Source organism: Echeneis naucrates, chromosome 10, assembly GCF_900963305.1.
Source record: "Echeneis naucrates chromosome 10, fEcheNa1.1, whole genome shotgun sequence".
Lineage (NCBI taxonomy): Eukaryota > Metazoa > Chordata > Actinopteri > Carangiformes > Echeneidae > Echeneis > Echeneis naucrates.
Window position 1 is genome coordinate 9,872,698 of NC_042520.1, and position 17,330 is coordinate 9,890,027.

At 41.6% G+C, this 17,330-nt stretch overlaps 2 protein-coding genes across 2 annotated transcripts; both read left to right on the top strand.

Moving 5' to 3' along the window:
- Positions 1–8,051: 8,051 nt before the first annotated feature.
- On the top strand, positions 8,052–14,495 carry slc25a43 (solute carrier family 25 member 43). The gene is made up of 5 exons (XM_029512715.1): positions 8,052–8,448; positions 10,359–10,600; positions 10,837–11,009; positions 12,605–12,739; positions 13,231–14,495. Exons 1-5 carry the CDS (start codon positions 8,177–8,179, stop codon positions 13,441–13,443), a joined length of 1,035 nt encoding a protein of 344 aa, XP_029368575.1. The 5' UTR covers positions 8,052–8,176; the 3' UTR covers positions 13,444–14,495.
- Positions 14,496–15,057: 562 nt separating this feature from the next.
- Positions 15,058–17,198, top strand: slc25a5 (solute carrier family 25 member 5). Its single transcript, XM_029512211.1, has 4 exons — positions 15,058–15,246; positions 15,982–16,468; positions 16,562–16,702; positions 16,795–17,198. Exons 1-4 carry the CDS (start codon positions 15,136–15,138, stop codon positions 16,950–16,952), a joined length of 897 nt encoding a protein of 298 aa, XP_029368071.1. The 5' UTR covers positions 15,058–15,135; the 3' UTR covers positions 16,953–17,198.
- Positions 17,199–17,330: the final 132 nt, after the last annotated feature.

Here is a 17,330-nt window from a genome sequence, read left to right on the forward strand (position 1 = left end):
AACAGGAATAAGTGCCAATTAGAGATTCATCAAAGTAATTGTTTTTGACTTCAAACTGTTATTTGAAGTGAATATTTTTTACATTCTCAATTTTCAATAATAGTAAACTCAATGTTTTAATTGTGGTTTTGACAGCTGGTTAGACAACAAATGCAGTTTTAATAGATTCAGGTAATGTTTTAGGGAACAATGATTTTTTTTTTATGACATTTTAACCATTTTCAGCCTTAAATGAACCTACACACAAATGAATTGATTGTTATTCTCCCTAATTAGAACTTTTAGTACTCTCTGGATAAATTGCAGCTCTTTATTCATTCATTCATCTTGTTTCCGGGTCGCAGTGGGTGCTGGAGCCAGGTGAGGACAGGTACACCCTGGACAAGTCGGCAGTCCATTGCAGGGCCAACACACAGAGACAGACAGAGACCAACAACCAGTCACAATCAGACCTACGGAAAACTCAGTCACAAATCAACCCATGCAGGCATGGGGACAACATACACACTCCACACAGAAAGGCCCCAGGCCCGGGAACCAAACCCTCCACCTTCTTGTTGTGGGTCGACAGCACTTACCATGATGCTGCTAATTTTGCGGCTATTATTTTTATATGTATATGTATTAGGTTACTAAATCACATGTATGCTATGTTACCCAACATTAAGTCAGATTGCCACCCAAACCTAAAGCCTGTTTGGAGACTAGTCATTACTTACATATAATTAGTCTTCAACGGGACAGTGCGGCATGTTGGCCACAACCTTTTCCACATCGAAATACGCTTACAATCGCTTTTAATTATCACTAAGTTCAAGTGGCATTTGTGATCACTTTATGGCCGTCCAGCAAAGCCTTTAAAATGTTACAAACATGGAAGACAAAGTGCAACACTATTACACATTCACAACATACACAATTCAGACTGTCCAGCTGTCCCCATGGCTGCGTAGTGATAAGTGTTGTCTATACTCATCTCAGTGGCTGATGGGACTCTGGGCCTGTCAACACTAAAGCCTCTTGTTATACTTCAGTTTGTTACTATTTTAATTATTCAAAAAAATCATTAACCTTATCAGTCACTGATCTATCTGTATGATTAATGTCACAACATTTCTGAAAAAAGTAAGGGAGGCACAGAGCCAGAGCTGATGTCTGAGAATAACTTGTTTTCAAAAAAAGTCCTTTTTTTTTGTGTCTGTTTTTTTACTTTACAGTAAATTTACAGTGCAGAAAAAGCTTGTACTTAAAATGCTAGGGCTGGCAACATTTGACCTTTTCTGTCTTTACTAAAATTTCCATTGAAAACATTTGTGACGTGAATATTGGACAGAAAAATACTTTCAGTTGTGGGACAGTGGCAGTTTGAAAGGCTGTGACACGCAGACACACGGTGTAAAGCGCCATACCCCCTGCAGAATGGAAGTCTCTGTGCCATAAAACATCTTTGTGAAAGCCTGTTTCCCCCAGGATTTATATCTGTGGAAGGAAACATCAATTCAAAGTGACATTTGCTGATACAGGCTCAAAGAATGAGACACTCCATGGTGACAATACAAACATCAATTGGTCTGTATTTCATAAGACAGCCAGGAAGTTAGGCTATTTATCATCATGGCACCACAAGAAGTGACGTGATTTCACAGAAAAAATGCCATGACCCACATTTTGCTTTGTGTTTAATGAAAATGCATATTCATTTGCTTTCTCCATATAAAAATAAATACAAATGCGTAGATTTTTCAAAGACACAAAACAAGACAAGTCAACTGTATTTATGAAGACTAACATCCTAAATATCTGAAAGGACTTTACTGCATGTGCAACATGAAATAATAGGAATGTTAAAAAATAAAAATTAAATTAAAAAACTAAACAAACAAACCAACCAAAAAACAACCCAAAGACCTTTGCATCATGTATCTCATTCTGATACTTTTTATCCAAAACATCCAAAACTGTTTAGCTGTCTGTTAAACATGTTAACCATTACAGAGTCATCCATGTGGTAATAATCAGCTGGAGATGTATGAGGGCTCTGCACAGTGACTGTCAGCATAGAGGAGAAAGAGTGACATCAAGTGTTCATGAAAATTATTAAAAGTAATATTTAGAAATTGTTGGATGTATAAATGTAGTCATCCAACAGTTAATTGTTTTTATTTTTGTATCAGTAAGAGGGAATGATTTCTGTTATTATTGGCATTATCATGAGCATCACTCATGCTAAAAAAAATAACTTTAAATACTAAATATCTTGGCAAGTAGACAATTGTATTTCACAGCATTGAATTTGGTCGGGCACTGATGGGAAACTTGGAAGTGGGGTGAAAAGACACAGACAAGATAAACACCGACCTAACAAGACAATCCATCCAGAAGCTCTACCTCACCCCCTCACCCCCTCACCCCCTACCCACGCACACACACACACACACACGTGCGCACAAAGCTCTGTTTGAATTGCAGTACCTACAAAAAAGAAAGGGTGTGTTTGTCTTTACTGGGATCAGTAAACATCCTCAACACAAACAAGTTCCTCTGGAGTGAGAGAGAAGAAACTCACACCATCAGGGCAGCTGCACTCTCACTACACCTCTGTCTTTGATGTCCTTCAGAGAGCACTGATAATGAAGGCCTCTTACATCTTAATTCTTTTAAATGGAGCCTGGATGTAACAGGTTGCTGATAGTCACTTTGACTTGAGGCAAACTAAAGACAAATTTAAAAGAGATCATAACCCTTATTTTTTTTTAGATGTTAGGTGTTTGTCTGGGTTTGTCTAGATTTAGGAGAACACTCACAGTTCTAGTTCACTTACACCAAGAAACATATCAAATAAAATTGTCTGTGGCTTTGTTGTGGTGTCATCGGACTATCTGCAAAAATTCTTTTCAAAAGAAAATATTCGTGAGTCGGGGTACTGCTCTGTTGCCGTCAGCCTTTTTGTTTCTGCTTAATATGTGAAGCTTTGAAAATGTATCATAAATTTGTACTTTCTTAGAGCTAAAGAGCTTAGAGCTTTCTAACACAAGTGTCAACTGTACTTTTCCCTAATATTTTCAAACTGGTGTAGAAATACTGCATTTACTGGCCACAATCTCCATTTCTGGATTAATACACATTTTTCTGTTTTATAGTAAATATTTGCAGTAACAAAATGCAAATGCAATGCCCTCATTTATTGTTAAGAAGAAGGAAGTCTTTAGCACAAAAAAAAAGAGCTATACCAGACTTTGACGTAGTTCTGGTGTTTTTTAAAGAATTGCAATGAAAACTATAACCAGCATATAACCAGAATTGTTTCTTCACTTTTAAATACATCACCTTACTGTGCCTCTTTGTAAAAACACAAATATGGTGAATATGTGTCTCTTCTTTTGTTTTTATCTTTTGTTAAGGGGCTCTTTAACTTTGCAGCAGCTTGCTAACGCCCCCTCTGGCCACCCCTGGCAGAAAAAGCCAATGTCTATCTGGCCCTGGGTGAAATAGTCAAGCATTTGATTCAAGCCACAGCTTGCACCACAGCCTCAGGTCCTGTCTGGCAGCCACATGATGGTTTTAATCGGTGACTTACGAGTCGAAACAGACCACGAAACAGACCAGCAGACCATGTTGTGTCCTCATCGGACATAAAATCATTGATGGAATTTGAATTCGTTTTCTGATTTTGACTGTATAGTCTTTTTGCTGCATGATTATTTGGGGTTTCTGATTATTTTATGTCAGAAATTAAATTGTCACTCAACGTTATCAGCAATAGAGGCACATATTGAGGCTTTCTAATTAAAGTTGATAGAGAAGCATACTATGATTACAACTATCACGTAAAATGTTAAGGGCAGCAGAAATGAATACTTATTTTGCAGTCTTCCCCCTGTAAATATGCTTTAGACCAAGATGATCTTCAAGGGTTTGCTTGTTTGTACCTGCCATGTATTTCTGCTCGTCTGCCCAGCGTGACACCCTCTAGCCCAGGATCAGCCCCTTTGCAGATCAAAAGACCTGGGTGATTCTTATCAGATAATATTCTTGTCCGCCGTCCCTCCCCTTTGAATCCAGCTCCTCACACTGTTGACCTGAGCCATGCACACTGTTCCTTATGGCCCTTTGGCCTTTCCTCTTCTTATCACTGTGATGGCCAGGCAGTGATAAGGCAGGTCCAGCCTCAGGACAGAAGAAGGGTGCTGGCCACTCTTCTAAAAACTCCACAGTTGCATAACTCGGACACTTTAGGGGTAGTAAAGAGGTTATCTCAGCTCTGTGCCCTGGCTAGAGTGTTTTACACACTCACAAAAGGAACAAGTGACATATCTCTCACCATGAACATTATATCCAGTGCTCTGTCTTGTGCACTGGAAATTAACCAAAGTGTTCAAATGGAACACTTTGGTGCAGCACAACCACGTCAGTCTCCCTTCATTATTTAGTTTTTTTTTCTTTCTAATATTGACTATGTTTGTGAGGATGTTGTTTTGGTTCCATAGTGCACATTTACAATTTAGGATTTAGGACTACACTTAAAAATGCTTCTCACCACAACACATCTTCAGTCTGAAGACTGACACATGACAACGGTTAATCTGTCTGTGTTACACGTTACATGGAGTAGGCCGGCCAGGCAGACAGACAGGGAGGACTGGTGTCCAAAGTCACGACCCTGCTCTGACCTGGATGAAGGAAATGGTCACGCTGCTTGAGACAAAGCAGGGCAAAGGAGAGTCTGAGGGGCTGGCTGGTCAGCTCCTAACAATGGGTCCATGCTCTAAGACTGTGGGCCACACAAAGGCCAGAGAAACCCCTCCTTCCCTCTCCCACATTGCAATAGAGCTGGCATTTCACACTGGCCTGTGAACAGCCATTCAATCAAACTACTGTTTAACCCGACCCCTGACCTACGCAGAAATCAAGATGAGTCTGGTGGGATGTATTTAGGTAACTGACCTCACCGACCTTATTCTAAGCCAGCCATCTTTTACGACGCAACCTTGCTGCTCTTCCTGATATTTTCCGCTGAGTTAATAATCTACTTGTTTTAATCTAAGTCCAATATGTATCCAATTTTAGAATTGCTACTCCAAGTAACTGCAAATATTCCCTAAAAGCATGTGATCAATTGCCCCTCCCCAACCAATAAATAATGTGTCTAGAGATGGGTGTAAGGAGCAATAGCTCCCTGGGGAACAAGAGACAGCACCAGACCCTTCGTCTGGGTCAACTACCCTCGAGCCAGGGCTGAGAGAAACAACCACATGACCCTCTTCCTTCTCAATGGACTGCTCCTCCCCTCTACCTGTACATGGCTCGGATCAAGGTGTGGGGGCTGCATATCAAACAGACTGGGGCCTTTGATGTGGATGGAAACACAAACACTGATTTGAGCAGAGTCGTAACAGCTTATTTGTTCCCTTTAGTCATTCATTATGCTGCTTGTTGAATGTGTATGTCTTCAAAGGACTGCTGCATGCACCACTGGTACAGTAGCCGAGGAGGCCCTGAGCACTGTAGCCTAGTGGGTTGTGGGAAGACCATCTGGCTTCCTGTTCCTTAGATTTGATATTGATTTATTGGCTGTACAGGGGAAGATAAGGGGACACCAGCTGCCAGAAGTTCTCCTCTGCACCCTCGCAGACAATGGACCTCCTGGTCATCTACATCCTGGCTAAATAGGTAATGTATCATTCCTTGTTAAAATGTTACAAGGGAAACAGGGGCCAAAAAAAAAATTACACATTTTTTGCACAAAGTCCAAAATGGATTGTGTTGCTTTGTGTTATCTTATGTTCTAGTGTTTTTCCTGGTAATTGTCACAGCTGTTCTTAAGTATCAACAACAGCAATCCACTGATAATTACATTTTCAATTCTTTTAAAATTACAACTAAAAAAATTACTTCAGACTACTTCTTTTAATAGTCATTGGACTATATTTTAACACATTTACTGTCCCCTGTAATGAGGTACAAAATTGCATTCACTATTCCTAACAAACCCTGAAAACCTTTTAACAGTTTAACACATCATCAAATCCATTAATACAAAATGAGACTTATATGCATAACAAGCCTCCCATTCCTGTGAAGTGATCTGGGGAATGCAGCAGTTTGGCCTGAGTCTTGTTGGTTGAGGTGTCAAATGGTGTAAGAGTTAATTGTAGGCCTACATATGCCTAATTTTTCTCACCAATACACCTCCAACCCTAGAAAAGAAAAAGACACACTCACATACACACAGACTCGGGTGTCACCCATCCAGGCCAGTTGCCCTTCCCCCGTCCCATCCCTTTCTTCCCCTCTCCCCTCCCCTGCCAACACAAGCCTGTGATGTGACTGTCTCAAGATAATGAGGTGAGAATTTTATTGCAGCAGTGTGTGCGCCTGGCACCAGTCTGCGAGGCATCGGCTCAGACGCCTGTGCGGCCGCTGCGGTATCAGGCGCCCTCTGTCGACCACTGTGAGCTCACACCTGATGTGAAGACAGCTTTCTCCTGTAGCAATGCACTTCAAAGTGGGAGATCAAGGGTCGACTCGCGCATGACATCCAGGGAATGACAATGCCCCAGCCAGCCTACACATACTGTTACGCGCCACACAAAGGCACACAGCTCCCGCACTTCTGGGCTGCGTGGAGGAAGCGCTCATGCAGGAGGGGGGGGGGTATACGTACAGGAAGAAAGCAGTGCTCTATCTCTTCTATGGCAGCAATGTGAGGGGCAGGGGAGGGGCAACAAGGAGACAGAGTGGTAACAGATTCTCGGTGGCATCCTGCTTGATTGCTGAAGCATATATTGATAAGATGCAGCGTGAGTCCGCATCACACCACTTATCTTGAAAGAAACCCATCCCATTATCTTGTTTGTTACAAACTACACACATATGTCAGTGAGATCAAAGTATTATCAAAGTGGCTTTTTTATCATCGTGAGGAGAGGAAAATATTCTTACAGTGATATTCTTCTGTTAAATTACTGCTGTGACCAGCCTCATCACCCTGAGTCCCACAAGCTATTCTATTCAAACGCGCTCCTTCACAACATGACTTCTGCGGGAACACAGCTCGCACAACAATAATTTTTTCTGCACTTGTTTTAACATCACTATAATTACCTCCACTGCATCAAGTTGGATCCCACACACACACACACACACACACACACACGGTAAGCAGCTGGGAGGGGGGGGGGGGGCTGTCATTTCCTCTGGTGGGCTCTGTTATTCCAGAAAGCCTTTGTGAAGGAGCCAAGTGGTCCGGCCGCAGACAGAAGGTGGGCTCATCATATGCATCTGAGGTTGTCCGCCCGGCAGGGGAGGGAGGCAAGACAAGGAGAAAACATACATGGTGCATGAGACAAGACAGCTACAACCGATCCCTGCTGATAAATACAGTCTTACAGTATATCAGAGCGATACGTGTGCATAGTGTGGTGAGACAAAAATAAATAAATAAATAATTAAACCTTAAATTGTGAATGAAACTGAGAACTAGGTTAATTAAACCTGAAAGTTATCCACATTTATACTTTTTATTTTAACAAAAGAGACTTTTATCAGTTATAACCTATTTTGCCTCAGCAACGTTAGGCAAAACACAAAAACTTGGACTGTGGCGCCACCTATAGGAAGAAGGAAAAGCTACTCATGGAACTGGAGCCACAGGTCCAGGGGTCAGCTGACTGAGAAACAACCCCCCGACTTCCTGGGCATCACTTGACACTCTGAGATGTGTTTACACTGAAGCACCAACGATTATACAGAAGTGAGAGGACAGAACACATTTTCAGAGTTTCAGTTCCACTTTTTGAGGTCAGCTTTGGATCTCTATCTTCTTGTTTTCTTCAGGTTTTCTTCAGATCTGTAACAGCCAGGTTTACTTCACACGTGTTGAAATGGATAGTCACATATGAATTTAAACACAGGACTCTGCTGTATTTACTATTTTAGTACTGAAACAGAAGGCGTGATTAAATCTTCTTCCATGATTGATCATATGAAGACTGCTGTCAGCCTCAGACCCCCCCCCCTCCCCGGTCTGGACCGTGTGACGTGAATGTCACATGACACCAAAGGCTCTGGAGGAGAGGGGCGCTTCTTCGCTGCCTGTATTTAGATATGTAGATGTCTAACTTGTGTGTAAACAAACAAAGTCTCGCCTGTCCGTCGGAGGAAAGTGAAATCAAACATGGCCTCGGTGAAGAAGGACAACAGGCTGACCGGCTCTCAGAGCTTCATGTGCGTCGCTTTCTCCGGATTCTTCAGTAAAAGTGTCACCTCGCCGCTGGAGGTTGTGAAGATTAAAAGTCAGGTGGGCACGTTTCATTCAAAACGAGGATTTTGGCAAAGCTTTCTCCTCATCTACCAAAGTGACGGAGTTCGAGGATTTTGGAAAGGAAACCTGGCCTCCTGTCTCCGGTTGTTTCCTTACACCGCAGTTCACCTCACCACGTACAAAAGGTGTGTAAGGATTTAGGGTGAACGCAGTTTTCCCTCATGTTGTTTGTTTTTTCGTGACAAATGCCACACGGCTCATGTTAGCTTGTCAGGCAGCCCGGCCATCTGACGGCTTAGCAAGTTTGTGTGATGTGAAGCAGTCAAACACTTTTATTGCTTTAAACACAACAAAAGGTCTGCAGGCTAACTTTTCTCATTGTTTGTATGGTAAAATATTGTTTGTTTATGTGCACCCACCCTGTTCAATTTGTATTTCCGGATTTACCGTACGAGGCGCAGCTCACAGTTTCAGCCAATCACGAGGCTGGATTTTCTCAGACGACTTTTTGAAGGGGAGGGGTGGAGTAGCCCTCAGTTTTGTCTGACAGGCAGCTCCTGTTGGAGAGGCTACGGTAAACTGTTTTAGAGATTTTAGCAGAAATAAGATGATTAGTCGGGGCTGTTGGATGGTGGGTAGCAGAGGTCGGGGGTTTGATTCCCGCCTCTGTTCTCCCTGGGCCCCCCCGCAGTCCAAGCACACGTTATTGGTGTGTCTAACTTGGATTTACAATAATGTGTGAGTGTGAATGTAGTGTGACTCTGTTATCTCCAGAGATAACAGTATCACCATCCACATTTTCCCAGGTCCGTTTCTTCTTTTAGGATTTAAAATGGCTAATAGCATTTGGTTCTTGATTGTTAGATGGATTTTATAGACATCGCTGAGTTTTACCAATATGATAACCGGGAGTGGGATATCCATTTATTTATTAGTTTTCTGATCTTTTATCCTACTCTTAATTGGTAATAATTATAAGAATAAGGCACGCACTGATAGCATAAATACATATCAGTTATATTTGGATATTGGGACTGGACTCATCGGTGCCTGCGAGACTGTGCTCGGGGATAAACAAGCTCCCCTCTAAGGTTACCAGAGGGCAAAACCAACTGCAGATTTGACAGCATGGCTGCTGCATAACAATGCAGTGCTGCCCATGACGTCAGTAATCTGGTGTGGTGTCATAAATACTAGACTGTAGTGAAGCTGCCACAGTCAGTATCCTCTCACACTTCAGGACACGTGTTCATGTGAACAGTGTGAGTGGAGATACCTGGAAAAAAAATTGGAAACTGTAGATCGTGTCCATACCCCCCCCCCCCCCCCCCCCCCCCCCAAATGCAATCATTCCTCTGCTGTTTCACAGGTATAATGTTGCTGCGATTTCCTTTTTATTTTAGATTTTCGATTTTTATTTATTTATTATAATTTTTTTTAGGTTTTACTGAGCAGTTTTTACACTTCTAAAAAAAAAGCATTTTACTTATTTAGAATTTTGGATTATTGTATTTTGTATTAACCATCCAGATTGCACCGTTGTGAGTTGTGAGGAATTTCATTCCAATTCACCATCCCCAAGGAGACTGAGATGTCTTGTTTGTTGTTTCAAAGAATAGTCCAAAATCCAAAGTATTCAATCATATATAGAAAAAAATACAATAAGTGTTATATCTTGATATTTGCCAATCAAGATGGTATTTTTGCATGAAAAATTACTATAAAATTACTATATGATAAAATGATTATCAAATTCATATCGATTGACTAATTGTTTCACCTCTACCTTGACCAACAGTGGAAAATCTATAATATTCAGTCTGCAATCAATCATATCAAAGATCACAAATCCAAATTATTTAATGAAATGTACCATTCATAAATCTTCTCATTTATAGTATAGGTCAATGCATTATTTGAGACTAACAGGAAACCAATACATAACCTTGGAGAGGGGTGCATCCAGACTGTCAGATGCATAGTTCGATTGGAGACCATGGAACGATATCATTGGCAAATTAAACAGAACATAAAATTAAAGTTTAAACTTACTCCACCTCTTACTTTTATTCATTTTTTCCTTCTGTGTGTGCAGGATAGTTCACCTTCACATGGATGAGCTGGGCTTCATCTCTCAGTGGAGGGCCATATTTGCCGGTGGACTGGCTGGAATTGCTGCTGCTCTGGCTACATACCCACTGGAGGTGGTGGAGACCAGACTCATCGCACAGAACTGCAGACAGCCCACATACATGGGCGTGGTCCACACAATCTCAAAGATTTACAGGAGCGAAGGCCTTCTAGCTCTCTACAGGGGCTTTTCCCTCACTGTCTTAGGTCTGCATGCACATTCAAGCAAAATTATTCATTTTTTTTTTAATGTAAAATTTTAAGCTCAAATTTTCACACAGTACATTTCATGGTCACGTAGTTCCAGTGGTCTGCTGGTCAAAATATTTAATAGCCTTCCAATTTCTGTTCATCCTTCCAGTCTGCCTTTTTTTTGCTGTCCCTGCTTCATTCCTGACATACTTATTTCACTGTGATTTATACTACATTTCTTTTGCCTGCAGGTGCATTTCCATTTTCTGTCGGATGCTATGCAGTCTACATGAATTTGGACAAGTTGTGGCAGGACCCTCCCTTTCGCTTCACTCCCCTCCAGAACTTCATTAGTGGCTGTCTTGCAGCAGGAGTGTCTCAAACCCTCTCTTACCCCTTTGAAACAGTAAAAAGGAAGATGCAGGTGAGCTACCAGAGCACTTCTTCTTCATGTGCCTGTTAATATTTTTTGAGAACTGAAACAGGATGCTTTAAAAGGAAACATAAAAAGCAGATAAACCAATGGCGTTATATAGAATACAGCAGCATCAAAATGTGTTGCATCCTGTGGTGGTCAGTTAATAAGCATTAGACTGTTAGACTGGTGTTACGTTTATTGTATTTTTAAGAAAAATATCCATTGGCATAGTTGCTCCATGACCTGTCCTTGGCTGCAGTCAACTGCACAGATATTATGCTAGAAAAATTCTCACACTTGTCTATCAGAAGTCTAATCATTCAAAAGTTTGCAGTGCAGCCAGTTTTGTGTATTGGGTGTATTACCATGTCTTGTCCTTAAGGGGGCAGTGGGGTTTTCTAAATACACAGTACTTTGTCCCTTGGGGTTTTCAAACATGTTTTCATTCTTTAGTTGGAATATTACTAGGGGTCGGTGTCTGTTTAGAATAAACAACTTTACAGAAGCCTAATGTCTGCATATTCGTTTAATGGGTTTTAAAACACCAAGGTCATTTAAAACACGTCTGCATCATATTCTCCTTAAATTAAGTTGGAGGTGCGTGCTGCATGGTAGAAAGGACACATGGTGAACAATGGCACTGCAAAGGACAGAATACTACATCCGGTTTCATGGGCCTATTATTAGCTGCCACAAGGTTCAACAGCAGCTGGGAATGTGAATGTGTCCTGGCTCTGCTAAAGCTATAGATAAGTTCTCCAAAGATAGCTAGTTACTATCAGACAGCAGGCAAGCTGAGAATTATAGACCCAGTTTATCAAGCGATCACAATCATGTCACCTTACGAGTAAGAATAAAGTTACAAGATTATTTAATGCAGATATTCATCGCTTGTCTCCCTTAAAGCCCAAAGTCAAACATTAAGAGTCAGCCAGAGAATAGATATTACCAAAACAGATGATGTTTGCTAAAGCTTAACGCAATGATTTGCCCCGGGTATTGTTTAACTCATCGGTGAGCTGGATATGTCCTCTACAAATGAAGGTGTCCTGACAGTCTAATGCTGTCATGGCTGCCTGTTCTCTTTGAGAGCCTTGAAACTTTTGAAGATGCATTCTTCTGTCACATGACAGTCAGCCTGCAAAGCTGTCGGTGTGGATAGAGGACAGAGTGTGACTGTGATAGAGAGGAACAGTCTACTTTTATTTACCCATGTATTTATATTTAGAGAAACAAGAATTTAATTTTGATTAAATTGATCGCACACAAGATATTCTCACTTCCACTATTTCTTTTCATTACTGATATGGCTCCTCTAATGTTCTCTCACAACATACTTTATATTTACTCAGTTGATTCTCTTTGTTAAGGTATCAAGTTGATTAAATCAGCAGATATTCTTTCAACACAAAGACAGACAAACACCAGGTGACATATAACTGATCACTGGTAAGAATGAGCAGTGACATCGGGGTCACTTTTCATTTACTGCACTACTCTCAAAGTCACACCTGATTTGACCTTTCTGGTTATTACGTTATAGACACATCATGACACTTTGTTCCTTTATTGATTTTGTTTTCACTTTCACTTTCTCTCAGGCGCAGAGTGCCCGTCTTCCACATTTTGGTGGAGTTGATGTCCATTTCAGTGGGATGATTGACTGCTTTATACAGGTTGTCAGAAACAAAGGCGTGCTCTCATTGTGGAATGGCCTTACTGCCAACACAATAAAGGTAAGGTCTCACTTAGTATTAATGTTAGTGTTAGTATTCGTGCTCATTTTTCATTATCTTCAATCTACTTCCAACTATATGACCGGTATACCTTGTGGTGCATACGACTGTGGGAACTGATATAACTGCTGGCGCTTATGAGCATACGTGGATTGTAGCCTTTACAAAAGGGTACAAGAGGACAGGGGTGGAGCTTGGAAAGCAATGTTCAGTGTCTAAGTCATAGCAGAAATGTCACAAACAAGGTGAGCAAAGTCTGTCTCTCGAACGGCATGCTTCGCTCTCCTATTTCAGCTGCAATGTCCTTATAGCTGTACATTGTTTTACAAACGTAAGGCCTTGTCAGGATAGCATTTATTTCATCTAAACGTGAGTCACAATGAAGTCCAGGGCTTCTATGAGTATTTTCTTACTGCCTCAACCAAACCAGACATGTAATCACATTAAGGTCACTGATCTCCAGCTCACAATGTATTGTCATGTCTTCACAGATTGTACCCTGCTTTGGGCTTCTCTTTACATGCTTTGAGATGTGTAAGCAGGTTTGCCTTTACCGCAATGGATATATTGTTTCACCTCTGAGCTACAAACTGACACCGGGGGTCGACCAGAGCCTCGGGCCGTACGAGCTGGAAGAGGTGAAGCGCTACTTGAGAAACAGGAACTTTGGCTCAGGGCAGGCGTCTTTTGGAAACCGCTGGTGAAACACATGAAAGGATGTACTGTGAAAACTAGTGACTGCACTTGATCATCGGAGGCTTCGTCTGTAATTATGACATAACATTGTGCTTCTCGATTTCACCAAAGCAAATAACATCCAATAGCATCACAGTAAGTCCTGTGAGTAAAGGGCTACCTCTTCTGAAGCATTGCTTATCGTTTAACTAATAATATTATTTCTCTATGGCTCATTCATTCACTCACTCAATATTCATTTCCATGACTGTTTTTAAAGTGCCTTATGAGTTCATTAATATTTATTTTGTAGTGTTTACATTCAATCTCAAATAGTGCCATAGCTAATTAATGTAGGTCAATGCTACATTACCCTGTAAATAAAACATTTTAGCATCAGGACCATATGCTATGGGCTTTTTGTGTAATGGATAACATTTTAACTGTACATAAAATATAACATTTTGATAAGTCTTAGTATGTAATGGACAATTACATACAAGTGCTAACATGGATGGTAATGTAATAAATGTTCTTAGAACATTAAACTTTTCCTTTTCACTGGAATAAATTCTCTTCCTCTTTTATATTTATGGAAAAAATGTATTTAAATTAATATTTAAATCACATTGATTGTATCAGTTGAGGCTATACTTAATCTCTAAGCAAGAGAGCAAGTTAGCTCCTCATTTCTGAGCCTCAATTTCTTCTGTCAATGTTCAGAATGACAAGTGCCAATATTTTTGTCTCTTGCTAAAGTGAACTTTGGCCTTTAGTAAAAATGCGTCTGAATTTCCATGAGACGGTTCCCCTGAGGAATGTTGCAGGCTGCACAGCTGTTTATAGGTTATGATAATAACTTCCACATTTATCAGCTGCAAACTTATAATTAAATAATAGGCCTAAACAGCATTTAGAAGTGGGACTTGTTGTTTGAAGTATATTTTGATATGCACCCTTTTGTAATTTTTTCTAAGTCAGCTCTTAAATGTAACAGCATTTCTAACCTATGATGTTTATATTTTTGCTCAAGTAACATACGACTTTGTATTTAGGTAGGATCAGTCTTCCAATTAGCTTTTCCTTTTTGTTTTCTTTTTTTAATGTGAGAAACATGAATAAAAAGGTGTAAAATTGAATTCACCTAGAAGAGTCGGTGAGCTAAAATTATCTGAAAATTTCACTGGCCGGATCAGCTGATTGAACTCCGGCCTTCTGCTCCACACTGTGGGAAACTGAGTGACAGTCAGAGGACATTAACAGATGGGATGACCTTTACCGGCCATGGTCTGCAGGCTTCTACCTGACCTCTGACACGACCTTGAACCAACTCTGATATGAACACGAATTTCACATCATAACTTCATCATCATCATCATCATCATATCTCATGAATTCTGAGAATTGGTCCAATCAGATTATCTCAACAACTTTCAAAGAGAAGGATCAACTTTCCTCTTCGCTGGTCAGATTTAAGGGGCCGGTCCTTTCTGACTAAATTGGGCGTTGAGGGAGAGGGAGCACCAAATCTGAATTCACGGGGTCTTTAGCCCCGCCCATTTCCCCGGATCTGACCAATGGAAAACGAGAGTGGAAGTTCACGTTTTTTCTCGCGTTTAACCTGCTTAAATCCCTTCACTCCTGGATGGGACTCGGACATTTCGACCCCACCGGCACACCCCACCGACCGAGGACCGGGACGGCGGCTGATACATCTGAAGATGACCGATCAAGCTATTTCTTTCGCCAAGGACTTCCTGGCTGGTGGTGTTGCTGCTGCCATCTCCAAAACAGCTGTAGCCCCCATTGAAAGAGTCAAGCTTCTCCTGCAGGTGAGCTCCACTACTAACACACTTTACAGGACTCTCCAGTTAAACACAGCCGTTCATCAGAGGCTGCCTGTTTGCTTCTGCAACATAAAACTGCTGTTGTCAATTTGCAGCAGGAAGTTTGGATGTGGTGCTCATTTCTACTAATAGAACAACACTAATAAGATGTTGCGATGAAGGAACTACAGTAAAGATGCTGCGTTGTTTGGAGAAGTGTCTGGTGTGTAAAAATAGTCAGCAGGAGCTGGTCTCTCAGAGTCTGGTGCAGACACACGAGTGACACACAATAGACCTGTTATGTAATCCACAGGCCAGCAGGCTGCAGTGCTCCCCAGTTAAAATACAGGGTCTTAAAAGAAGCGGACAGGCTTATTTCTTGGATAAATACATATATATATGGTGGTCAAATATGCTCATCTACTGTGGCAGGTATTAGGTTTGGCTTGACACCAAGCAGTCAAGGTCAGAGAAAGGTTTACGCCATAGCTGTCCACTGCTCCATTGGGCCTGGGTGCAGAAACAACAGCAGCAGCAGCAGGAGGTGGTGGGGCTGTGAGTTGTTGAATGGATGCCGAATAAGGAGTTGCGCTCTGACACATTGCTGCAAATGTTTAACACAGGCACACTCATGAAAGTCGTGAGAATTTCGGTCATGGCCTTTCTATATTATTTGAAATGATTTGCCTGCTGTCATTATTTTGCCTGTAATACACTGCAGCATCTCTGGTTTGATTCCAGGTGCAACATGCCAGCAAACAGATTTCAGCTGACAAGCAGTACAAGGGCATCATAGACTGTGTCGTCCGTATCCCCAAAGAGCAAGGTTTCCTTGCATTTTGGAGAGGGAATCTGGCCAACGTCATCCGGTACTTCCCCACTCAGGCCCTCAACTTTGCTTTCAAGGACAAGTACAAGAAGATTTTCCTTGATGGGGTGGACAAGCGCACTCAGTTCTGGAGATACTTTGCAGGTAACCTGGCGTCTGGAGGTGCTGCCGGAGCCACATCTCTCTGTTTTGTTTATCCACTTGACTTCGCCAGAACACGTCTGGCTGCTGATGTTGGCAAAGCTGGACCTGAGCGTGAGTTCAAAGGCCTGGGTGACTGCCTAGTGAAGATCTTCAGGTCTGATGGCATCAAGGGTCTTTACCAGGGCTTCAATGTCTCAGTACAAGGCATTATCATCTATAGAGCTGCTTATTTTGGCGTCTACGACACAGCTAAGGGTAAGTTTTCATTAACAAACGCTGTAAAACTTAATGTCTCTATTCTCAGTGCATGTCAGAGCCTTTTGTGACTTTCAAATTTTTATTTTCCAGGCATGCTGCCAGACCCCAAGAACACACACATTGTTGTCAGCTGGATGATTGCTCAGTCTGTGACTGCAGTTGCTGGTCTTGTGTCCTACCCCTTCGACACTGTCCGTCGGCGGATGATGATGCAGTCCGGACGCAAAGGAGGTAATTAACACAACTTTATTGTTATGCACCAGTGTTACAGAAAGCTTGTGTGACATGTTTGTAATCCTGTGCGTCTTTCCTTTCCATCTCAGCTGATATCATGTACAGCGGCACCCTGGACTGCTGGAGGAAGATTGCACGTGACGAGGGCAGCAAGGCCTTCTTCAAAGGTGCATGGTCTAATGTGCTCAGAGGAATGGGAGGCGCATTCGTCCTTGTCTTATATGATGAGCTTAAGAAAGTCATATAAGTTGTTTGTTTTGTCCACTGTTCTGTTGTGAAGCTTAACTGTAACATATCTTGTACATTTGGAAAGACTTAAATGCATATTTATAGGGACCAACTAGTATTTTCTACTAGTTGTACTGAGGGAAACGTTTATCCACTTTCCTCTTGGCCCATGCTTTTTCATTTGTTCTGCCCCTCACAAGAATGTCATTCCCTGGACACAGGAACCTTACAGAAAAAGAGAAATAAAGGCAACCTACTGAGTAAATCTCCTGCCTGGCTTTGAAATGTAATGCCGTGTGTGAGGGGTACATTACAGGAGTGTGACGAAGGGGCCTGGCATCCCACATCCCTCACGTTCCTTCAGGAAGCCATTTGGCAGTGTCTTGTGTGAAATGTA